This window comes from Medicago truncatula, chromosome 4 (genome assembly GCF_003473485.1).
Source record: "Medicago truncatula cultivar Jemalong A17 chromosome 4, MtrunA17r5.0-ANR, whole genome shotgun sequence".
In the NCBI taxonomy this organism is placed as follows: domain Eukaryota; kingdom Viridiplantae; phylum Streptophyta; class Magnoliopsida; order Fabales; family Fabaceae; genus Medicago; species Medicago truncatula.
The window spans coordinates 20,293,840-20,319,960 of NC_053045.1; the positions used below are offsets into that span (position 1 = coordinate 20,293,840).

The 26,121-nt window shown below is 33.5% G+C and overlaps 2 protein-coding genes across 3 annotated transcripts; one reads left to right on the plus strand and one right to left on the minus strand.

Moving 5' to 3' along the window:
* The first annotated feature begins 3,865 nt into the window (after window positions 1-3,865).
* LOC11430946 (lanC-like protein GCL2) lies at window positions 3,866-12,101 on the plus strand. Of its 2 annotated transcripts, XR_005645843.1 has the most exons (11): window positions 3,866-4,140; window positions 4,227-4,405; window positions 4,910-5,021; window positions 6,287-6,403; window positions 6,515-6,832; window positions 7,330-7,730; window positions 9,861-10,012; window positions 10,281-10,370; window positions 10,467-10,894; window positions 10,988-11,146; window positions 11,532-12,101. XR_005645843.1 is itself a non-coding variant. In XM_003618262.4 (6 exons), the coding sequence occupies exons 1-6, from the start codon at window positions 3,880-3,882 to the stop codon at window positions 7,666-7,668; spliced, it is 1,326 nt and encodes a 441-aa protein (XP_003618310.2). In that variant the 5' UTR covers window positions 3,866-3,879; the 3' UTR covers window positions 7,669-7,854. The 2 variants fall into 2 exon arrangements, 1 of the variants encoding a protein (XP_003618310.2); XM_003618262.4 differs by lacking the exons at window positions 9,861-10,012; window positions 10,281-10,370; window positions 10,467-10,894; window positions 10,988-11,146; window positions 11,532-12,101 and having other exon boundaries at window positions 7,330-7,854.
* Window positions 12,102-13,082: 981 nt separating this feature from the next.
* LOC11421802 (two-component response regulator ORR10) lies at window positions 13,083-14,822 on the minus strand. The gene is made up of 5 exons (XM_039833441.1): window positions 14,614-14,822; window positions 14,350-14,426; window positions 14,176-14,253; window positions 13,386-13,455; window positions 13,083-13,211 (listed from the first exon to the last, which is right to left on the minus strand). The coding sequence occupies exons 1-4, from the start codon at window positions 14,720-14,722 to the stop codon at window positions 13,423-13,425; spliced, it is 297 nt and encodes a 98-aa protein (XP_039689375.1). The 5' UTR covers window positions 14,723-14,822; the 3' UTR covers window positions 13,083-13,211; window positions 13,386-13,422.
* Between the last annotated feature and the right edge of the window lie 11,299 nt (window positions 14,823-26,121).

Below are 26,121 nucleotides of genomic sequence, written 5' to 3' on the forward strand. Positions count from 1 at the left end.
CGGAACAATAAAAATAAAAGCGTGTGGATTTCTGTAGTGACGTTGAATCACCACATAATCCCTAACATAATTTTTTTTGCATTTTTTGATATATAAAGTAGTAATAAAAAAAAACACACACGCATTTTTTCTCATTTATATTGTACAATTGACCTAATTACATTCTAAATCTTGCAATAAAAATAAATGACGAAAATTAAAAATGTATGATGATATAATAAACAAAGTAAAAGAGTAAGATAAAAAAGGAAAACAATAAAAATGCAAGAGAAGTTAAAAATGCATGAAAGAAAAAATAAAATGTAGAGGGGGGTAAGCAAGAAATAAGGGGTGTGCAGAAAATAAAATGAAAAGAAAAGGGCTTAAGGGGACAGACTGGGGCCGGTTTGGTTCAGGCCTGGGTTGGGTCCAGGAGAACCGGATCGGTTAGGGAAGTATATATGGGTTGTAAACCCATTTTCACTCATTTCCCTAATTTCTTTCTCTCTCTATTTTTTCTTTTGGCAGCAATGCTCTCCCCTCTCTCTTCATGAGTTTTCCGGTGGGTTCCAAGAACACCACCGTGATTTCTAGATTCCGATGGGTGGTGGCCGGCCAAAGGCGGCGGCGCCACCGCGTCGGAATAAAACTTACTTCTTTTTTTTATTTTTTTATTCTTTCTACTTCTTTTCACTCACTCTTTCTGATTTTAAACTCAAAATTTCTTTAAACCAAACGGTTTGACCTAGATCTAAGGAAAGAGATACTACCTTTTGTGGATCCAGTTCGATTTTGATGATTTGTTATGCTAAGGGTTATGATTTATGATGGCCAGTTCAGTTTGAATGGCTATTGATGGGATAAAACCGCAAGTGCACGGTCTTACCAAAGTAGTAATGAAAAGAGTATCGTTCCGACAGGGAGTTGTTCAATTCAATTAACTTTAGTTGATGATTAGAAGAGAATCAAGTTGCAAGGTTGTTGTTTTCAAACGGTTAAAAGAGAATATAATAATAAAAAGAGAGCCTTTGGATCGTTGGTCCGTCATTGGTGACAAATCATTCACAAGCCAAACCATTAAACCTAAAACCTTATTTTAGACCTAGTTTCTAAAGACGAGTTTCTCTTAAGCCTATCGGTCTCAGTGAGTGTGTTCCTCTAGCAACCACGCCTATTTTCATGGTTGATCACTATTAGAATCCTTGACGTTCGAAACTCTATATGTCTCAAGGTTCACTAGACTATTTTCATGTTTCGCAATCCTTGTCTAAATTCACTTGATCGAATATCAAAACTACACTTTCGTTTTATGAATTGATATTTGGGATAATGGATTAACGATTATCAAACCCTCCGCTTTCGCTTCCACAGTTTGATAATATTTAATCCATGTTAAAACGGTGAATTTAGAATAGAAACTAGGGTTACATAAAATTAGGGTTTAAGGCTTGGCTTGATTAGGATTATGTCATTAGACTTATCCAACAATCCCAAGAAAAAAAGAAGTCTACTCACTCATGTTCATCGTAGACATGGAGAAGAAGAAAGAAAGTATAAAAGTAAATAACAAGAAAGTAAAAGAAAAGAACTTTTATTAGAAAGACAATTGTCACTTATTGAATTCTAAAGAAAAGATGAATATTTGTGATGGCTAGCTACTCTATTTATAGGTTACATTCGACTTAAAATCTAAACAATTACATCACTAGAATGTTCCACAAGCAAATGGCTTTATGGTAAAACTAAATAGAGTAGCTTAAAATCTAAGCAAAAGCGGCTCTGGGAGGTGGCACGACCGTGCCAAGCCTAGCACGGGCCATGGCAAGCTTCTGACTTGAGGGAGATGTATTTTTGTCTCCGAATCTTCGTATTTTTGCATCAAATCAGCTCCAAAACCCCTTTCTTTTGCTCCAAGACTCAATCCATCAAATATTCATTCATGAAATATAATAATATGCAATTGAAGTAAAATAGCTCAAAAAAGAAATAATATTAAAATAAAATAAACTTAAATCTAATTAAAACGAAACTAAATATTAAACTAAAACATATAATTATTGACTCACCAACTATTGGGTTTTGGATGGGTTTTAGTTGTTGTGCGTTTGATTCTTGATGTATTGTTGGGTTTTGATGATTTTTGCAGGTTATGGTTGAATTGGTTTCGAGTTTTATTGTGTTGTACATGTTATTATTTTTTTTCTTCAGATTTGAATGGTGAATTTCGGCTATTTTGAGTGTTGGGAAATTGCAGGTTTTGTGTTGGAACTTCGGTTTTAGATGAGGTTTTGATTGCTGGAAATTTTTGTGTTGAAAATTGTTGAAAATTGGGGGATTTTGATGAATTTCGGCCCCTTTGTGCGTTTAGAAAATTGAAGTTTTCTTGTGAATTTTCGGCTGTGTTTTTGTAGGTTTATGCGTCTGTGAATTTTTTTGTTCCCCCTTTGTGTGCTGCAGGTAGGTTATATTTATAGAGCCAGGATTGAGACATAAGGTTTGTTAAAGCAGCAACAAAATTGCCTTGGCTTGGGATCAAGGGAACATGTGAGCTGTGAGTGAGTTGTGTGGATGGATCAGGACAAAAAAATTTGATATTTTTTTTGGACATTAAAATAAATAATAATAAAAGGAAATAGAATGAAAAAAAAAACAAAATGAGATAAAAATGAAGATTAAAAAACGAATTTAAAGTTAATTAACTAAAAGAAATTTAAATAAAAGATGGAAACCAAAATTAAATAAATAAAAATGAAAATTGAGAGAAGAGGGCCCGACTCGGAATCAAATATGAGGTATTTTAAAATACCTCCATGTCGAATTTTTTACTAAAAAGGCTGAGGCTGGTCGGGGTTAAAGGACACGTGTTAGTGGTATCTTGGGTCAAAAATTGGGGTATGACAACGGACATACGAAATATAAAACTCTCTATTACCTTTACTAGTGTAATGACCAACATACGAAAGGAAATACCGTCAATTACCTTTATTGGGGTAAAGACCAACATACGAAAGGAAATACCGTCAATTACCTTTACAGGGGTAACGACCAACATAAGCCTTTCGATATCCATTCCCTCCACTTCTCATGGAACCCCATCTTAAACATTACAAAATCATGAAAATTCTAATCGACTGAGTCATACATCTTCTCGAAATCAACTTTCAACGTCACAACTTTTTTGTTCTTTCTCTTTGCCCCATCCATAATTTCATTCACAATCAGGATCCCATCTAAAATTTGTGTGCTTAATATGAACGTTTGTGTCTGATATGATAGATCTAATTACTCTTTTCAATCTATTTGTCAAAACCTTTGACATGACTTTGTAAATACAACCTATCAATGATATAAGCTTGAAATCTGACATTTTCGCTTAATTTTTCTTAAACATAATAAATAAGTGATGCTTATGGAGTATGGGAGCTTTACTAAGCCCCCTCTCATCTATAATTTATTTTTTGACAAGGATATATAGTTATTGATATATGTTACAAATTTATTAGTATATCTCATTTAAGATTTTTTTTATGAAATGCTAGGTTTAAGAGATTAAATATTTATTAACTATTATTATTAAAAAATTATAATTAAATTATGTGTACATTTGTACATATTATACACATATGAGACCAATTTAAAAATTTTAAAAATGAATTCTACAAAAAAAATTCAAAAATGAATTTCTATTGTACATGTACATATTAGATTTTTTTATATTCTATTGTGAAAGCTTTTAAAAGTTGAAAATTTGTTTTATAAAAAATAAAAAGTTCAACAATTGTTATCTCAATGGAAAGGAAAACTTCAATTTTTGATTTTCTCAATTTTTTTGTATGATTATAAAAAAGAAGTAAAGAACACTTGGTCATTGAGTGCCACGTAAACATACAGTTGAAGAAAATGGTTACACATGTCATGAGACTCAAAATCAAAACAGCAACAGTACTACGATCCTCACTCACACCCGAAGCCATGTCAAATCGATTCTTTCCCAATCCCATGCCAGAATTCATACCCGAATCAACACCTTCAACCCAACAGGAACTCCAAGAAGCAGTCACCGTCACAACGGGCGGTGACTCACTCCTCAACCTCCTCGCCATGCCTCATGCTCCACTCTCCCAGCGTCTCAAACGCGCTGCATTAGACCTCAAAGAAACTGTATTGTACCCTATTCATCATCTTCTCTGTTTTTCAATCATTCCACACACGTCTAACAAGTCTTTGTGTTTGTTTGTTTGTTTCAGATAGTGATGGAAACATGGGGTTTAACTGGACAACGTGTTGGTGACTTCACTCTATATTGTGGTCTTCTTGGCACTGCTTTTCTACTTTTGAAGTCTTACCATGTCACTTGCAATACCAATGATCTAGCACTTTGCTCTCAGATTGTCAAGTCTTGTGATGCTGCTTCTCTTTCTTCTAGGTTCATTCACCGTGTTTTGTATTGTACTGTGTCGTGTCTCTGTTTGGTCGTTATATTTTAGGAAAATTCTATAGTGAAGTCATGAAAATGACCGATAAAATTAGCCTCTATTTGGTAAAAAAAAAAAATAGTGAATCACCGATTATCAGTTTATATCGGATATGTGATAAGTTAGTTTATAGTTGATAAGCTAGCTTATAACGGATAAACTAGCTCTGAGCTGATTACATTTGTAGTATTCGATAAAATTAGCGGTTGAATTAGTTTTTAAATAATATTTAATCTTTTTTCAATTAAGATCACGGTGCTAAAATAGAAGCTACTTGTTCAAAACCGTTCTAACCTAATCAAAATAAGTTATATGGGTGCGTCAGAAAGTGACGATTACCAAACAAGACTTTTCTAGTCAAATTCGCTTATAAGACATAAGCAGTAAACTCAACAATGGCTCTTGCTAAACAAGACCCGTAAAGTAGTTTTGAACTTTGAATTATTGGTTTGCAGGGATGTCACTTTTATTTGCGGACGTGCTGGTGTTTGTGCTCTTGGTGCTGTGGCTGCAAAACATGCTGGTGATGATGAATCCTTGAGATACTACCTGGCTCAGTTCCAACAGGTATTGCAATTTGACTATATTACTTTTAGAATAAATATCAAATCCTTTGCAATTTCCTTGCAGATCAATACAGTCTTTGATGAAAAATAATACACAAATTAGTCTTTGAAATTTTTACAAGGGGCTCAATTCAATCGACTAATTTGTCCCTATATGAAAATATAAGGGACTAATTTGTTATTACTTGTACTTGAATATTGTACAATAGTTCCAACCCTAGCAGCAGTGTGCTTTTCTAGAGTCAGAGCGATAGGTTGTGTGTTTAGGTCATGAGGTTATCAGAAGCATGTGAATGGTATATATAAGATGGAAACACTAGGAGAAGTCGGAGTGACTCGTCCCACACTCCCCTTTTCCGGCCCACTTATCCGCCCTTTTCTCCTTGACTCTTGGCATTCGTCGCCATAGGCACTGGCCATGCCTGAGGGAATTTTGGGCCTCCAAGATTCCGGGTTGACGGGTTAGGGAGCCGCCTACCAAGCCCTCTATCCCCCTATCGGGTCCATTTGAGTTTGGCGGGAACAGGTCACCCTGCCACGCGGCGGGCACTTGGCTGGCCATGGTGCCAATAGTTGGGTGGTATAATTTTAATGATGATACACAGCCCCCCAAGTACGAGTCCTTGGAGAGGGCGAAGTGCTTGATATGATATGCAAGGAAAGTAAATTGTGGTGGTTCATTACTTATTGTCCCGGATTGAGTTGGGCTGCAAGGAAATTGCGAAGGATCAAAATGGGTTTTTACTTTTTAGTCTTATTTGTTTGGAGTTTGTCTTGCTAGCTATGTAGATTGAAAGTCACATGGTGTTTTCTATCTGACATGTGTTGGTTTCCAACACGATTACATTCAATTACTTGATACTTTAATTATCTTAAATTATTGTCAGTTTCTATTTTCAATATCTTGTCCGGGCATTAGTGTTTGTGCTTCTTATACTATTAGGATTGGGCTTTCATGCAGACTACATGCAGCAACAGACTGAATGCAGCCATGCAGTCAGTGATTTACGTCCGATTCCGATCAGACGTGAGTCGGTAAATTGAAATATGTTTTTGTAGTGGACCGTCTGATCTTGATCGCACGGTTATGGATAACTCTAGTGGTTTATGGGTAGAAATTTAACTATGGGAATTGGAAAATATGAAATTGAAATCACCCCAGGAACCAGATCATAACAGTAGTTTACCAACTAATCATTTCTATTTATTGACTTAACAAACCACAGCTCTCATAGCTTGACTAAGCCTTATTGTTGTGGGATGTAGATTAAGCTACCGAAGGATCTTCCTGATGAGTTGTTATACGGGAAAGGTGGTTTTCTATGGGCATGTTTGTTCTTAAACAAGCACCTTGGTCAGGGAACAGTTCCTTCCAGTTATACTGTGAGTCTGTTCTCCAACTCTTTATTTTTCCCTTTGTCAAATTGTATGTTTTGCATTGAAGACAAAAAGTCTATAAATATGATGAGATTGTGTTTCTGAATTTGTTTTCAGGCCACGGTAGTGGATGAGATTATAAAGAATGGTAGGGCATTGGGTCAAAAGAGAAAATGTCCTTTGATGTTTGAGTGGTACGGAGAGAAGTATTGGGGTGCTGCACATGGTTTGGCTGGAATTATGAATGTTCTTATGGATATGGAATTGAAGCCTGATGAGCTTGAGGATGTTAGGGGTACTCTTAAATACATGATACATAACCGCTTTCCTAGTGGAAACTATCCTGCGAGTGATAAAGATAAGAAGAGCGATGTTCTTGTGCACTGGTGCCATGGAGCTCCTGGAATGGCTCTTACACTTGTCAAAGCAGCTAAGGTTATAACTTGTTCAATAAATTCCATTGATACCATGTTTTTCTAAGATAAAATCTCCACATAATCTGGCGAGTTGCGACATGATTTGTGAAAGAATCACTTCATTGCATTTGTTGTTTAGGTGGATTGAACACTCAATACCGTTTCATTATTGATGATTTATCAGGCTACAAGTATTCTTCTAAACATTTTTTTTCTCATGCATATGCTAGTATAAGTACTGCGTTTTCCATCTCATGCATTTGAGAATCGTCATACAAATAGCATCAAGGAACAAGGTTTTTAAATCATGGTTGTGTCTCAATTCTTGATATTGCGAATAACCACGGTCAAATGCGGTTTATTTGGTCTAAATTGTGCTCTCAATCATGGCAGTGTAGTGAAATAATCTCGAGGCCAAGGCCCAAATCCTTTTTTAAAAAACCTATATAGGAATCGTCTTTGTTTCTTCCCTTTCATTTACCACTTGTTTATAACTTTAGGAAAAACAATCCTCAGGTTTTTGGAGATAAAGAATTCTTGGATGCAGCTATGGAAGCAGGAGAGGTGGTTTGGAGTCGCGGATTGCTCAAGCGAGTGGGGATTTGCCATGGTATTAGTGGGAATGCATACGTCTTCCTGTCACTTTACCAACTTACCGGGAACACGAAGTATTTATACAGAGCCAAAGCTTTTGCATGCTTCTTACTTGATGGAGCTCATAATCTGATATCTGGAGGTGAAATGCATGGAGGTGATAGTCCCCATTCACTGTTTGAAGGAGTAGGAGGCATGGCTTATCTCTTTTTGGACATGGTTAATCCTTCACAGTCTAAATTCCCTGCTTATGAACTATGAGAATATACAAGTTTTGGAAGTTATGTCTGTTACATAACCAATGTAATTTGACTACAATGTAAGTATGTAACAACAAAAAAGAGGAGAACCTAAGTATACTTAATTCTGTAAATTTGATTGTGTCAGAATTGAGTACTTTAATCACAGTACATGCTTGTTTATACATCATGTTTTTTCTTCCTCCAATACATTTTTTGAATTCTCCAAAATTAAGAAGATTTTGTATCTACTAAACTATATAGGACAATTCTTGTCCATTTTTTTTACCATTTTGCCCTTATAGGGGTATTTTGGTAAATTAGTAATTGTTGCCTTTCTCTCTATATATATATGGGATGAATTGAGGTTATTTCCCACGATTTCCTAATCGTGTGTGCGTACGGTTCCATTCAGTTCGCCGTTTTCAGCATTCTGTCTGGTTTGGTTAGCTTGATTGCTGGTGTTCAAGGTTGGTGTTGATTTTTGTTTGCATGTCCCTTTTTTGTATTGCTTTTGGGTTATTTGTTCTTCCCCTCTTTGTTTTTGCGATCTGTTCCTCTTTGTTTTATTGATTTGTTTTGTTGTAATGGCTTAATTGATTCAGATATTCTGATTGTTGTTTGTGTTGTGTTTGTTTTGGTTGATTGAGAGATGTGTGTTTCATTTTGGCCGATTGTGTTTCAGATTTTTTAGATTTTGTTTGTTGTTGGAAAGCTTTGTTGTGAGTATGTGTTTTTTTGAGGTTGTTTTGTGTTTGTAAGATGTTGGATGATTTTGTTTGTGTTTTGCATGTGTTGTGACATGTTTCTGGGTATGTTTGGTGGTTTTTTTTATGCATGTATGTTGGATTTTTTTATTTGGTGTCTGCTTTATTGGAAATTATATGTTTAGTTTGATTATGGTGTGGTTTGTTCAGTTTGAGTATCATGATTTATAGTTTTCTGGTATGCATGTTTTGGAAATTTTGTTTGGTGGTGAAGGGATTGCAAAAAAATAAAAATTGCTGATGCTATGTGTTTGGATTTTCAATATGTGAAAATGAAAGTAATAATTTTCATTGTGTCATTGAATATCTATATCATTGATTGGTTTTACTTATTTGAAAATAACAAATAAGAGACTATTTTTTGATGAGCTTTTTAAAACTGTTTTGGTTGATATGATAGAAGTGTTCATATTTGGTGAATAATTTACCTATTAACATCTAATTAGAATATAGTCTGTCTGGTCTCATCAATTTTCTTGGGGATTTGCAGATTAAGTCTTATTTTCATGTTTAACTTTGAGAAGATTTTGATATAATTTGGTTTAAGACATTTAGCTTGGTGTTCTGGATGGTTACAGTTGGTAGCACAAGATTCTGCACAAAATAAGTTTGATCTCTCACTTGATGTATCCGAGAATCTTGATATTTGACAATGATATTTGATAGTTTGAGATTTAGTTGCCTTATTTTCTTATGATGTTGTTGAAAGATTATAGATAATTTGCTACATTGATCAGATTAGTGAGGATAAATGTTGAAAAGATAGCAACTGAGGCATCTGCATTTAACTTATTTTGGAGTTACTCATACTCTCACAAGTTTGTAAAATCTTAGCAAGGAAATAACACCTAATAATCAGTGATTTTTCATCTACTATACAATAAGTGTTATTCCAATTCTCTTTCTAATGCTTTCATTCTCATTCCTATTTTGTCTTGTGGATTAGACCCATCATAAAGTTTGCATCTCTGTAACATGGATCTTGAGGGTTGTTTTTTTTCATATATTGCACATGAATCCTATGATTTACATCTTCTATATTTCATTTCATTATTTCTTATAATGCATCTAAAATACATTACCATGGGATTTTAGATATTAAACTACTATAAATACACGAGAAGAAAAAATTATGATTAGATTCAATTTTTTTTTTACATTTCCCTTCATTGTTCCATAAGGTTTCCTCTATGGAATCCTCAACAGATACGAAATATCTTCAAGAGTCTCCTGAATTAGTATCAGTTGTAACAAAGCTTATTAGCCTCTCACATTCTTAAAGGAATGTACTTTTTCCTATATGTCATTGGAGCTTAGAAATTTGTTGTAATGAACTAGAGTAAATTAAACCTTTTTTGGTAACAAGAATAGTTAACAATTATTCAATACAGATCTTAGTGAGGTATTACAAAGCTATTTTATGATCAATTGGTATGTTTTTATACAGGGCTGTCAATAATGTCTAGGGATTTTGATTGCTTCAAAGACTTGAAAAAGGAAGTAGATGTTTGGAAAATTGGGTTTAGAGTTCTTGACTCATGGATTGTCACTGCCAGTAATGGTAACCAACATATGGAGCTCATCATTGGAGATGCCAAGGTTAGGAAAATTATCTCGGATTTGTTGAGTGGATAGTTTTTTTTAATTTATTTTTTTTATTAGTGTTAACTAGTGCCAGTCCCTTTTGTTTTTCTGTTTGGTTGAAGTACATTCCTGGTATATCAGTTTTGGAACTGACAATGGTCCATTTAAGGTCATATTTTCAGTTATTATTATACCTTAAGAATTGTTAAAGGTTCTCATTATTTCCCTTTTCATTGATTAGTACCTTCTAATTAGTTTTTGTTTTTATATTGCCATAATGAAGTTTCAAATGCAAAAAATTATTAAGATTGTTGATATGATGAAAGCAGAAAGGCTATTTGAGTCTCAGGGTGGTCCAATAATTATGTCTCAGGTAGACTAAACATGTTGCTAGCTTTCTACTTAATCTATCTTAGCTTTAAATTATCTTATGTTTTATTTATTGACTAGAACTTTTAATTTTGTGTAGATTGAAAATGAATGTGGACCAACGGAGTATGAAATTGGTGTAAGCAGGTATGGCTATAGGACTCGGTACCGGAGTTCCGTGGATCATGTGCAAGCAAGATGATGCTCCTGATTGTAAGCTAGATATAATATAAGCCAGACTATACATTACTTTTTTTCCTCTTTTATGTTTGCAGGTTTACGGAGTTTGGAGGTCCAGTTCCTCACCGACCTGCTGAAGACATGGCATTTTCAGTTGCAAGATTTATACAGAAAGGAGGGTCATTGCACTATAATAACCAAACAAATTTAAAATTATAAATCAGTTTTTTTACAGTCTAATCTAAATGTACCTGAAAACACTACTGGTTCTGGTGAAAAGGATTGGGTTAAAGGTTCCATTTTTCTCATAATTGCTACTTTTGCTTGGGCTTCTTCTTCATCCTTCAGGTATGTAACTGTTTATAAAATTAAGAAAGTGAAGAATAAAATTGAAATTATACATTATTTGAATATTGATTTTTGTGTGTGTGATTAATGAAGGTTGTGACATTGAGGAAATACTCAGCTCAACTCTCACTCACAGCCATAATATTTTCCTTGGGCACACTTCAATCAATTGATGTGACTTTTGTTATGGAGCATAACCCAAATGCTTGGTGCATTGGTTGGGACATGAACTTATTAGCTGCAGCCTATGTTGTAAGTCTCTACCCTGTTATCAAAGTTTTAACTTGCGGCCGGCGGCCACGTTTGCATCACAATTCTTTATAATATGAAGAATCATAGTCAAATGCGACCGAAGGCCACTTCAATAATCACTGCCAAAATAATAAACCAGCCAACAAAATTAGTGACGGAAACAATGAAATTCCTTGCTATTTTTTTTATCACAAGATTTAGTAACGAATTTTGAGAGAGATGTCATGTTTTGTTCGTCCTGAATGGGCGTGTTTTGGTGGCAACAGACATTAAAAAAACTTGAAGTCCCGGCCAAATTGCAGTTGATATTTTTTCCCGAAACCCTATTTTTTGTCTGTTGATGAATTTATTGAGTGTTTTAATGGATGTAAACTATTGTGCACAGGGTATAATATCATCAGGTCTTACCTACTATGTTCAAGGGATAGTCATGGAAAAGAAAGGACCAGTTTTTGTCAGAATGACTATGATTTTTTCAAATTATTACCAATGTCTATGAAACAAGACATGTTAAGTAGTTGGAAATGGCAATGATGTAAAACTTAGCCATCTGTACATGTTTGTCAAGACAAGGGGTGAAAGAGTTCTTGACAGAGATTAATGTGATCTCTTAAGTAGAGCATGAAAATTTGGTTAAGTTGTATGGTTGTTGTGTTGAAAGAAATAGCAGGATATTAGTCTACAATTACCTTGAGAATAATAGCCTTTAACAAACTCTTCTAGGTAAATGAATTTTTTCAAATTCATGGATGCTACCGGATTGTCATCCGAGCCATTCCTTTCAAGACAAGGACCTGAGGCTCTTATCTGTGTTTGTTGGTAATCATCTTGTGTTTTGTTTCATCTTTCATTAAGGAACGTTCTTCTGAATCTTTTTATGTTAATCCATGATTTGGGTGTAAATTGTTTCCTTCATTTGGTCACTTAGAAGAATGTGGATTATTCTTTTCTACTATTAATTAATTTTGTTACTTCATTTCAACCTTTCAAAATTCCAAGTGTGCAGATATAACGTTTTGCATAATCAAATGTATTATAGTCAACTACACGCAGTTCTCTTTTATAAAACTTTTCCCAAAAAAGTTTGAAAAATGTATCATGCAGTAGCTTTTGAGCTTTACTCTTAATATATTTGAATAAACTCTAATTTTATAGTGCATTTGGATGAATGAATTTGCTTATGTAATGATCTTGGAAGAATGAATTTGCTGATGTAATTTATCATGCAGTAGCTTTCGAGGTTTCTGCTAATAGGAGCCACAGATTTAACATGTTGTTTTCATAAATTTATTTTTATAAAGGTGCAAATTTCTAATGTTCTATCATAGTGTATGATAGAACACTATGACGTCATTTGATCCATGTAGCCGACCTCATTTAGTGGGATAAGACTTGGTTGTTGTTGTATAATCAACAACAATCTCTTAGAAAAATGCAACTATCTCTCTTGATTTGCTCATTTTTCCTTTAGAACAATCATTTTAGAAAATACGTAATTCAACCCGTGTGAAGCATGGGTTTGTAACAGTTTTAGCCCCCTAAGTATTAGAAAGTTGCGATTTTGGCCCCCCTAACAAAATAAAATACAATCCAGCACCTAAGTATTGCCCCTTTTGTAGTCTTGCCTCCCAGGCCAATTTTGACCAAGTCAATGCACACGTGGACGCCACATCAGCATTGACTTGGTCAAAATGGGCCTGGGGGATCAAAACTGCAAAATGGGCAATATTTAGGGGGCTGGATTGTATTTTATTTTGTTAGGAGGCCACAATCGCAACTTCCTAATACTTAGGGACAAAAAAATGAGGGTCCACTCCTTCATAATTCAAAATCTATCAAATATTTTTTTTATTAAGAGAGCCATTCAACAAAATCTATAAAATTTATACTTTAATCTTAGGAATTGACTAAATTTTGGTGAATGGCTCTCTTCCATGCCTTTCCTTTTATTGTTGATGGGTTGTTTGTTCTTGCTCTTCCTTAACTCTTGATTTCAACAAATGAGGCTTCAGCTTGTTTACATCTGATTGTTGAACTGGTTTCAGGAAGAATTCTTCAGCTCCTTCTTCAAAACATTTGATACAATTACAAACAATTAGTCCATAATATGTGAGACTTCACATTTTTTAATAATTAATTTGATATTAGATTTAATAGTTTGTTTTATAAGATATCATGTGCTCACAACTGCATTTGATACTTTGATATTAGATTATCATAATGTATACAATTTTCTCACCTGCTTATCCGTGATGAAACATTCTCTGAAGACATAATCACAACCGGTATGTCTTTAAAAGTTTGGATTCCTGAAAATCAAAGAATTGTTTAGTTTTAACATTAAGTTGGATAATATACAAGTATATAGATATATGAAGATTATTCCTCAGAAAAAGAAAAAAAAGTTTAATTACATTTTTGGCCCTCTAAGTTTCCCAAAGTTGTGATTTTGGCCCCTAAAAAAACAACTCTTCCAAGCCTCCTAAGTTTACTTTTTGTTGCAATTTTCAATTTTAGCCTCCCTAAGTTTACTTTCCTGGCCCCCTAATTTCGAGTCAAAAAGTAAACTTAGGGAGTTAAAAATGGCATGAGGGACTAAAATTGCAACAGAAAGTAAACTTAGGGTGCTTGTTAGGGGGCAAAAAGTGTAATTAAGCCAAAAAAAAATAAAAATAAAAAGATATATGAAGATTAGGCTGTCCATGAACAGTTTTGGTTTGAGCTTTGTTTTTTTTAAAATTTTGGAAATATCCCAAATCAGTAATCAGAGATTCAGAAATGATTCTTATTATTTTGATAACGTTCTGTTCGAAAATCCAAATTACTTCCATTTAAGAAATATGATACTATTTTTCAAATTCTTACCTAAATAGAAAAGCAAAATAATTTCACAAACATTTTGATACATTCAAATTTTGAAAATAAGCACAAAATTATGGAAAAAGTTAATGAAATTCAAAATAGACAAATCAAATAAAAAGTGACAAAATCAATTTAAAAAAGTATTGCAAAATATCTCAAGAGCATACCTTGATTTTTCTGAGCAGATCATAGCCAGTCATCCCTGGCATACAATAATCTGCTATGATCAGATTTACATCTACATCCTGCATGAATAATATGAATCAAATATTAATACAAACTTATACATCAAAATAGTCTAAGCCATCATAATATTAAGAAAAATTGTTTGAGAATTTTACCCCATGAACTTCTGAAGCCACATCCTCAACCAAACCAAGAAATTTTAAAGCCTTACTAGCAGAGTCCATTGTAGTAACTATCATTTCAATACAAAACCACAAAGAATAAAAAATAGTAAGTATCATTCGTCAATCTTAGAATCCAAAAAAGCACACATTCAACCATACAAACTTTGCTCATATGTTTTTTTTCCCATCACATTACATCATTAAAATATAATAAAATATAAATCAAAATTAAAAAAAAATTGCATAGAAAAGTACCATGAAAAGAAGAAGTTTTGAGGAGCCTCTCAATCAACATTCTATCAATAATACTATCATCAACAGCCAAAACATGGAACTGAGTCTCTGCAGCCATACTGATACCCATTACTTGAAAGAGAATATTTTTCAAGCCAACAAAATGAGAGAAATGTGAATTAAATAAGAGAAGAAAGTAGAAGGATTAAATTGTAATGAATCAAAATCAAAATGTGCCATTTTAAATAAGAGGCTATCATGGTCAAAAAGATACATAATCCTGATAGGATATTTGGAGTTTTGCTGTTCCCACATATAGTATGGCTGTGCCACACCAGTAATTTACGCAAATACCCTCTCGGCAGTTAACTGCTGAGGTTTTTAGGAAACCAGCGGTAGTTAACTACCGAGGAATTCCTCGGTAGTTAACTGCCGAGGGAAATGTTTCATACGATGAAACAGCTACCTGCTCCCCCTACACACTATTTTTCATCACCTTCATTTCCAACCTCATTTCAATCCCAAAATCCATTTTTTCTATAATCAATTTTTGATTCAAAATCATTCAAGCATCAAGCATAGGAGGTATCAACACACTATTGACGTAAAAAAAAAGGTATTGTGCGTTTTATTTGAGTCATTTTTTGGGTGTTTTAGGGGTATCTACGTTAGTTACGTAGAACCCTGTCATGGGAATCCTCGGCAGTACTTCGGTTGTTTAGTGCCGAGGAAAACCTCGGTAGCTAGGTACCGAGGAACTCTTGGTGAAAATTTTCACCACGAAAAAATGGCAGCCACTGCCAAATTTTCAAAAAAAATTTTCTTTTGTTTTTTCTTTTGTTTTTTTTGTTTTGATTCATTATGGCATTGATGTTTATGCATTACTTAGTTGTTAATTCATATTTATGTGTTGTTTAATTATAGTAATGGTAAAGAATGCGAAAGATGTTCCGGGAGAGACAAAAGAAAATTTTGTCGAAAATTCCGGAGATGTCAAACCGCCTAATTTTGAAGCGAAAACAAACATAGATGAAGCTTCCGTCCATGTTGAAGCTTCAAAGTATGTTGGCGGCTCCGGTGTACTCCCACTTCAACCCCACGAGGTCGACACGGCTAAGTTTTTTTCAGACGACGTTAAGTCGAAAAATAGAGATGAATTGCTTGAGTGGGTGCGTCGACAAGCAAATAAGGCGGGATTTACCATTGTCACACAAAGATCAAGCTTGATCAATCCAATGTTCCGGCTAGTGTGTGAAAGGAGTGGAAGTCACATAGTTCCGAAAAAAAACCGAAGCATGCGAACACGGGCTCAAGAAAATGCGGTTGCTTATTCATGATTAGTGGATATCAAAGTAAGCAAACAAAGGAATGGGGATTGAACATTCTTAATGGAGTTCACAACCATCCCATGGAGCCGGCTTTAGAAGGACACATTCTTGCCGGTAGATTAAAGGAGGACGACAAGAAGATCGTACGTGACTTGACCAAGAGCAAGATGCTTCCAAGAAATATTTTGATACACTTGAAGAACCAGAGACCACATTGCATGACAAATGTGAAGCAAGTGTACAATGAACGTCAACAAATATGGAAGGCAAATAGGGGTGACAAGAAGCCGTTGCAATTTCTAATCTCGAAGTTGGAGGAGCACAACTATACTTATTACTCAAGAACACAACTTGAAAGTAATACTATTGAAGATATTTTTTGGGCTCATCCAACATCCATTAAATTGTTTAACAATTTTCCAACGGTTTTGGTTATGGACTCCACGTACAAGACCAACATTTATAGGATGCCAATGTTTGAGGTAGTTGGGGTGACTTCAACCGATTTGACATATTCGGTTGGGTTTGGATTTATGACACATGAGAAAGAAGAAAACTTTGTTTGGGTTTTAGCAATGTTGCGTAAACTTCTTTCGTCAAAGATGAATATGCCTAAGGTGATTGTTACCGATAGGGATATGTCTTTGATGAAAGCGGTTGCACATGTTTTTCCGGAAAGTTATGCATTGAATTGTTTTTTTCATGTGCAAGCTAATGTTAAACAAAGGTGTGTCTTGAATTGTAAATATCCTTTGGGCTTTAAAAAGGATGGGAAAGAGGTGAGCAATCGGGATGTGGTGAAGAAGATAATGAACGCATGGAAAGCTATGGTTGAATCTCCCAATCAACAATTATATGCAAATGCATTAGTGGAGTTCAAAGATTCATGTAGTGATTTCCCAATTTTTGTAGATTATGTCATGACCACCTTGGATGAAGTGAAGGACAAAATTGTGAGGGCATGGACAGACCATGTGTTGCATCTTGGTTGCAGGACCACAAACAGGGTCGAATCGGCCCATGCTTTGTTGAAGAAATACTTGGACAATAGTGTGGGTGATTTGGGTACTTGTTGGGAGAAAATACATCACATGTTGTTGCTCCAGTTGACCGCTATACAAACATCCTTTGGTCAAAATGTTTGCGTGTTGGAACATAGATTCAAAGATGTCACTTTGTACTCGGGGTTAGGTGGTCATGTGTCTAGAAATGCTTTGGACAACATTGCTTTGGAAGAAAAACGTTGTAGGGAAACATTGTGCATGGACAATGACATTTGTGGTTGTGCTCAAAGGACATCTTATGGACTACCATGTGCATGTGAAATTGCTACAAAACTCCTTCAAGAGAAGCCAATTTTATTGGATGAGATATACCACCATTGGCTTCGGTTATCTATGGGTGAACAAAGTAATGAAGATGCTTTTTGTGTCGAGGTTGAGTTGAAGGCTATTGTAGAGCGTCTAAAGAAACTCCCTTTCCAAATGAAGCTTGAGGTCAAAGAGGGTTTGCGGCAATTGGCATTTCCTGAAACCACCTTGATGTCTCCACCACCACGAAAAGTACCAACCAAGGGAGCAAAGAAAAAAGTCGACATTGCGAGGTCTAAAGGAAAAATTACATCGACTAGTCGGATCCCTTCTTCTTGGGAGGTTGTTGATTCCCAAAATCCGGATAGCCAACCGTCACCATCACCAACTACATCATCATATAAAAGGAGAAAAGGTGCTCGTCTTGGTAAAACATCACTTTCCCCACTTCCACCACCTACTCGGTATCCAAAGCCTAAAGCTATCCCGGTTATGCGTCCTATTGATTATATGCCACGCTTCATGGTTCCATTTATTGAAAAAGTGGTGGATGTTATCGGCGATGGACATTGCGGATTCCGGGCTATAGCGGAGTTCATGGGCTTGACCGAAAAAAATCATCTCATGAACCGTACACATCTTATCCAAGAGTTGATGGATCATAGAGATGATTATGTTGAAGTATTTGCGGGTGAGGATCGTTATAACTACATTTTAAACGGATTACATCCTCCCGCAAATACAAAAACTTGTGCACATCTTGTTGATAAGTGGTTGACATTTCCGGACATGAGACACATTGTTGCTAATTATTACAAAATGTGTGTGGTTGTGTTGAAAAATCTTGAAGTTGGAAAATCGGAATCGTTTTTCCCACTAAGAGGGCCACCACCGCCGGGTAATCAAAAAACTCCCATCTTGTGCCTTGGGGCAATTCCAAATCATTTTGTGCTTATTTCCTTGAAGAATGGTTGTCCACTACCTCCATCATCTACGGAGTGGCACAATCACAAGAAAGAAGATGCGGTGACTTGGGAAGATGAGTATTTGGATCGACATAACTTGTTCCGAAAGCTCATGGCTATTGAAAGTGGAAACAAACCGTGCAAACCACAAAAGGAGTCAAACAAAGCGGCGCCTATTTTGTTGGACACTCCCGAAAAACCAAAGCAACAATTTGAAGTTATTGCAGAAGATGAGGAAGATTCTATGTCACTTGATCTTCTCCAATCACTTGGTCTTTAATGAGTGATTTTTTTGTCGGTGTTAGTTCTTTTTTTTTGGTAGAAATTACACCGATGTATTTTTTTGGGTCGGAATTGTAACGCCAATTTTTTGGTGGCCAATATATAACTAACATTATGTAATTTATATTGATATATATATATATATATATATGATAATATGATTTTTATGTGGAGAAAATAATGCAATACTAATTTATAGCTTTTTAATGTTTTCCGCATTTCATTTATTCGTTATTACATTCCATTTAATTTTGTTCTAATATATGATTCTTTTGTTACAAAATTTTTCAAGTGAGACATGTCTGAGGTTGCACAAATTGAAGGGCGGGTTAGGTACTCCGCGTTTAAAAAGACGGTTAAGGTTATGATAACGCCGACGGACTCTCTTGACAATTTGAAAGCACAACTTAACACTTATTTTGAGCATCTTGGTGAAAATCAATATACACGTCACTTGTTTGGTCAAATGCCATGCATAGACCTAGGAGAAGATAGAGATGAATACGCATGGAAAACGGCAAGCTATATGCCTTTGCTTATTCGCGACGACGGCGACGTCGGATTTATGTTTCGGAATATGGTGGAAGACAATATATTATATATGTATGTTCGTTCCATATGTAATTGCATTGAATGTAAGTAGGGATTTAATTTAATGATGTGTAATGAGTAGTTTAATTATGGACACTTTGTAATGTTTTGATGAATTTCAAACGTCTGTTTAATTTTAACCAAATGTCGGTTTAATTTAATTATGAACAATTGTAAAAGATATTGTATTTATCTTCATTATGTCCGAGTTTCAATCATACATATGAATTATATTACTTTTGGAAATGCTCTGGTTTAATTACAGGTAAAAACTGGCCGAAAAAATGGCTTGGAAATACTTAGAATTATGCAGAACCTGCTGTCTGCATAATCAAATTTCCTCGGCAGTTAACTGCCGCCGGTTTCCTAAAAACCTCGGTAGCAAACTGCCGAAGGGTATTTTGGTATTTTACACGTGTGGCACAGCCAAACAACATGTGGGAACAGCAATACTCGGATATTTGACAGTTTGAAAGCGGTATCCTGCAGATTTCATCCAGAATCTGAAGGATCTTCAATGCTTATTTTGAAATCTTTATCTTTATTATAAAGATTTCCCCTATTTTATTTTGATAGTACACGTGGCAACCTTATATTAAAAGGTGCATTTAATGTTTTCTTATCATCCAATCAATCCAATCAAATTGAATTATAACTCATTTATTTTTTATTAGCCAATCAAAATGATTCATGACACATTTATAGTTTTCATCAGCCAATCAAAATTGATCATGTCATGATTTTTTTCCCTATATATTGACAATTTGTTTTTCATTGTTTTCATATGTCTCTTCCCCATCTCTTCCTCCATAAACAAATTCATAAAAAAAAGTATTTTCTGTGTTTTAAAAGCATGGAAGTTTTTTGTAAACAAAAAAACATAGAAGTTTAATCACTTGGTTGTAGATTATGGGGTTGATTTTATTTTTTGTGTATCTTATTGTTAATCGTTAATTCTACTTTCTCAGGATCCCATTGAAGAGCATGTGTCTATATTATTCGACTTCAAGGCGCTCAAAATCAGCAATACAATTTTTAGTCTAGACAATGTTTTGTATTTGATATAAAATCAAGATGTTAGAGTTTATATACCTTATGTTGATTGAATATTACTTAATGAATTGATATGTCGAAAAACTAATATCAATAAATTTATTTAGCTTTTATCTATAAATGTTCTCATTTCTTCCAATTTATTCCAATTGATATGTCGACTTAATGAATATTACTATAGATGTTAGAGTTTATCCTTCCTTTATCCCAATTTTTTTCTCATTAACTTATTATCAATCATGTGTGTTCTCTTTCTGATATTGCTCTCTCGCAAGTCAGAAGTTCTAATTTTGTTCCAGTTTGAACCAAAATTACAGCCACTCACAACGAGCAATGGTTTTTAGCTTCAAATTGCATTTTCTGTGAATTCTCTATTACTAATTTTCAAGACATGAATGAATCAGAATTCAATTTAATTATAACCAATTAGAGAATTACACAAAGCCAACAACGAGATAACCAAAGTCATATATAACATAAAAATTTTGCCCAAAAAAAATATATTTAAATTCAACCTGATTATTTGTTACATGAAATTCACATCTAGAATCATGGAATCATCATAGAAAATAGAAGAAATATAAGGGGAGTATTAATTTCCATGCATTGTTTGCATTCATATAAGGTAATATGAAAACAAATTCTTTCAATAAAAACGATGTAAACAAAAAAAAAATAATAACAAAAATATTTAGAGTATAAAATTTATTACATATTCACATTTTGCTTCATGGATATTAATTGTCATTTACTTGAGTCAAGAATGGGTGAACGTGGGTTCATTGAGAATGTAGCTATAAAATTTTGATTTTTCTTTTAAAAAGATCATGAAACTTTACTTCAAAAAAACTTGCATTTCATTGGTCCATGAAATTAAAAGTTCTTGATATTTATCCACTACTTTACTTTAAGTTGTTGTGGGCGAGTTTCTACCTTTTTTTTTTTTTGTGGTGGCCGGAGTTTGAATCTCGGATCTTGCATATTTTATACATTGTTCATATTAGCTGAATTTCTACCCTTTAAACACAATTAATTAATTCCCTAAAAAAAACACAATTAATTAGTAAAATAGCTCATTTAAATTTGCTTCAAGACAGCAAACCATACACGAAAATATTGTGCATTAAACGTGTGCATTAAAACATGTTTAACCACATTAATTTATATGCATTAAATGTGTTTTTTTATTATCAAGAAAAAGATTGAAAATGTGGCTTTTAAATAAGACTTATAAGTGTCCATGAACTTAGCTCAATTGGAAGGGACATTGCATAATAAGTTAAAAAGGAGAATTTTTAGCCACTAAAATAATTGACAAAAAAATAAATAAGACTTATAAGTAGGGGTGGACATCGGGCGGGTTCGGGCCCAAACCTTCAACCCATCCCAACCCGCGGTTTGTGTGTAGCAACCCATTTCTACCCATTTTTCTTCTTCGGTTTGTACGGGTTTGGGTCACGGGTTTATCGGGTGGGTATGTGCGGTTTTGAAGATTCAGAAAAAAAAAATGAAAAAACAGTATAGTATCCTCAGATCTGTGTATGCATCAACACACCAACCAAGATGAAGAAGACCAAGAAAAATGAGATTAAGAAGAGCTAAAGAAGAGGACAGAGGAGGAAGATAGTCTATAGAAAAACAAGAGAGTGATAGAGCATGTTGTTAGCTTAGAGAAGATAGTCTAGAGAATCAATGAGATGATGAAGCATGCGTTTGCGTTTGAAGAAGTAGTGAGAGAGATTCAGGTTTGCAGGTAGCTTTCAATGAAAATTAAAGAAAAATAAATACTGATGGTAAATACTCCCTCCGTTTCATAATACTTGTCCATTTTAGAGAATAATTTTGTTTCACAATACTTGTCACTTTCAAATTTCAATACAACATTAATTATTGTCTTGTCAATAATACCCTTGCATATTTATTGTAGAGAGAGAAAAAATAAAATGAAATAATAAATGATTAAGGGTATTATAGAAAACACACACATATTTTCATCAAAAATAACAAAATTTATTTGGTTTCTTGGTTAGTGCAATTTCTCCAAAATGGACATGTATTTTGAAACGGAGGGAGTATAAATAAATATGATATAAAGTAGTACATCAGTCAAAAAAGGTTATTATTATAATGCTAAATTGTTTCAAAACAATTAATTGTATATAATAAAAATAAATGCAATACAACTGAGAGAGAGAGAAAGCCAACACTTTTCAAGAAAGAGTAGTGGTTTTGCAGTTTATGTGTGGTTTTGCAGGTTGTGTCTCTCAAAAGAGGAAATACTACAGTCTGTGTGTGGTTTTCAAACGTGAATAAATAAAAATATTGTAGTGTAACTCGGGCGGGTTCGGGTACCCACGGGTGAAGATCCTTTACCCGCCTCCACCCATGTAAACCCTTATATACCCGTATCTGTAACCCGTTGACCCGAGGACCCGTTTTAACCCGCTCAGTTTCAGGTTTTCCCCTCGGTTTTTTTTGGTTTGGGCCGGGCCACGGGTCCTTGTCCAGCCCTACTTATAAGTAAAGATATTTACTCCCTCAAAAAAAAAGTGAAGATATTTACACCAAAAAAATACGTCTATAAGAAGTTTGAGGTTTATGGTTCAAACTTGAAAGAATTAGTAAAAATTAATCTAACAACAACTATAACCACTTTCTGCTCCCTTCTATTTTATATTACTCGGTTCAAATATAACCACTTTCTGCTCCCTTCTAATTTATTTTAATACCTTAATACTCGCTGCTTTTTCTATTTGTAATGTTGCTATTTTACTTTTTAATATTTTACTCTTGAGAAGGAAACAAATCGGTAGGCAAGAAGAAATGCATCATATTTTAACAAAACGTTTGAATCGAGATCAAACTCAAAGTTGTGTTTTACTTTGGAGTGGTAATAATGAAAAGAATAATGATATTTGTACAACCATTTTTGTGATAATTTTAAGACAATCTTCTTCTTCACTCTTCATATTGGTCAAATAAAATCATTTAATGCTCTTTAGATTGGAGACTTTTTTTTCCTTTCTCATATCCAATTTCAAATGCTATTATAAGATAGCATCTTATATAGGGGATGTAGTAGCTCAGATGGTAGATAAAAAAAAAATAGCATTTTATATAAGCATATTTTCTCTAGCAAGCTCCACGGATATTTGAATCAATCTCATTTGTTTTACCTCTATTAAAGTGACAATTAAATCAACTAATTAAAATAAGGAAAATTTGCATTCAATATGTTGTCAAATTTCCTATTTTGTGATACAAGCATTGAATCATTTTTTAAAAATAAAAAAAAACGATTCATAAAAAATTTACGGAAAAAAGAAAATTCATTTGAGTAAAATCCATGTGAAAAAAAAAATTAATTGTTAAGAAATGAAAATAATACAGCTCTCTTTTATTTTAATTAGTTGACTTATTTAAAGGAAAGGAAATCATATTTTTAATAGGATAAGGAAGTAAAATCCACATGAAAAATTACCAAAACTGAAATCACAAGAAAAATAAAGGAAAGGAAATTTGATATAGTATTAAATACAACTCTCTTTTATTTTAATTAATTGACTTATTTATCACTTTAATTAATGTAAAATAAACGTAATCTATTCATTTATTGCTTCTTAACCAGTGCCCCGGGGGCACCGGTTAGCAACACCCTTTTTTTAATAGTTTGTTATCAAAAAAAAAAAAAGAATTGTTTTTCTAGCAAATAAAGAAATTAATATATAGTTTAAACATAGGCACTGCTATATATTCCGAGTGGTTGGGAAATTATTGTTGCGATATTAAACATTATCCTTTAAAACATAAAAAATAAAGTACATTTAATAAGAAGCATTGGTAAACATAACTAATTTGTTAATACACCTCAATATGACCAATACATGAACCAAATAATTGAATTTAAATGGTTAATAAGCTCTCTACAGGCCCGTTCCTAGAGTTTTACGGGCCTTAGGCATAATATAAAAAAAGGGCCCTTACATAATGCATCATAATTTTTTTATCTCATTGTTGTGTTTTTTTGCTTTTCATTTTATTTTTTTTATTTCGCTTTTCACTACAAAATAAATGTTTTTTTTTAGACAACATCTGAAAATAAATTAAATATTTTATACACACCAAACCAAAATAAAAATACCGTAGAAGTAGAGAAAAATAGCACATGTGAAGTAGACTGAAATTTTAGCACCATATTTTCAACTAAATAGAATTTGCTTTGTTATGAAAATTATCCTCATTTCTTGGATAATAAATATCGTCGATATTTTTAATATTAATGAAGCACATTATTAGGAACAAAGGGCCCAAAAAAATATCACCAATTTCTTCGATAATAAATTTTTAAGCATATTATCAAGAACAACCAAATTTTTTTATAGGAGGGTGTATATAGAAATATTTGTGTTACATGGGATATATATAGAAAATCTCACTAAAAGGGCCAAAAATACTAACAGATGTCAGCCCATTCCTTTATCATGTCAAAGTTTGGGCCTTTATAGAGAATTTTTCTATATATATCCCCCGAAATCCAAATATTTCTATATACACCCCCTTACCTTAAAGATTTTTTGGACCCCCTACCGGCATGGGCCCTAGGCCGTCGCACTCGCGGCCTATGCCCTAGGGCCGGCCCTGGCTCTCTAAGGACATATTGTATGAAAACACACACACTCCTCATCATCTAAATAAAGCTTGCTTATTGGGTGTATTGCTTTGTCACTCATTCATGTTAGCATTTTTTTTTTTTCAATAAGTTTCGAACACATTGAATTACATGTGTTGAAACTTATTGAAAAAAGTGTGAAACTTATTGAAAAAATAAATGATTGATTTATGGTGAAAAATAGCCAAACATAATTTATCATGATTGATTTATGGTGAAAAATAGCCAAACATAATTGATAAATGACAAATTTGTTTGGCTATTTTTCAACAAATTTGTCATTTATTTTGATTGATTTATGGTGAAAAATAGCCAAACAAATTTATCGTTCAAGGTGCAAATTAGCCAAATTTTCTTCTTATTTTTAAATGCTAATAATTGCAATAATTTTCCTAATAAATGCATTACAAACTATTTAACCATTAATTAATCATTAAGTTTGGCATATTTCCTCACTTTTTATATTTTACGATCCATAAATCATGCAATTGCTTATGTGATTTTTATTAAGTGATGTGTTTTTTTTTTTTCTCTCAAAAAAAAAGTCATGTGGTTTTTTTAATAAGACCATAATCATTTAAATTTACTGAATTCCTTTGATTACGTCTTTTCCACCGTGTCTTTATTAACATTACTTTACTACTCCATCTGCTCCCTTCTATTTTATTTTAATCCCGTTTTTTTTGTCAGCATTTACTATGTTAGTGCAAATTTTACAATATCATATTTCTAATCAAACATTTTTTAGAGATATATAATACCAATTAACGGATAATTATTGTATTTATAGCAATATCGTTGACAATCAAACAATTTCAATGTATTTCAAAGTAAATAAGAATGCGGATTTTTTCTTGCCTTTTAAATTTGAAACATTGACGATTATTTCCTTTATTTGCACTCTCACATATTACATTTATTGAAGATCAAGATTTGTACATTTTTTTGTACATTACTTTACTACTCCATCACACATGACACATTAACATCTCTCTTTTAACTGTGAGACTCTTTGTATTTGTGACTTGGTGAGATACCTAATAAGGTCAGAGGCACATCATGGTATAAAAAGTGGTATGAGAAGAGATAAAGTAAATTAGAAAAAGAAAGAAGATGAAAAAGGAATTTGAACATAGAGAACTAAATAAGGGAAAATAATAAGTTGTTGTTAATTTTATGGGTTTGTTGAAGGAGTTTGAGATTATGGCTAACTATACTACAAAAATAATATACTAATAAAAAAGATCGATATCAATTTTAAATGTATAATAAATATGTATTTTGTTAATTAGTATAACACATATACATTTTCCTTTTGTGAGATCTTACAA

Coding starts and splice junctions, on each gene's coding strand:
- LOC11421802 (XM_039833441.1), bottom strand. CDS start 14,722: ATGGGTATCAGTATGGCTGCAGAGACTCAGTTCCATGTTTTGGCTGTT. Junction 14,427..14,613: donor CAAAACTTCTTCTTTTCATG/GTACTTTTCTAT, acceptor TTGAAATGATAG/TTACTACAATGGACTCTGCT. Junction 13,456..14,175: donor ATCTGCTCAGAAAAATCAAG/GTATGCTCTTGA, acceptor TTTGATTTTCAG/GAATCCAAACTTTTAAAGAC.
- LOC11430946 (XM_003618262.4), top strand. CDS start 3,880: ATGGTTACACATGTCATGAGACTCAAAATCAAAACAGCAACAGTACTA. Junction 4,406..4,909: donor GCTGCTTCTCTTTCTTCTAG/GTTCATTCACCG, acceptor ATTGGTTTGCAG/GGATGTCACTTTTATTTGCG. Junction 5,022..6,286: donor ACCTGGCTCAGTTCCAACAG/GTATTGCAATTT, acceptor TGTGGGATGTAG/ATTAAGCTACCGAAGGATCT.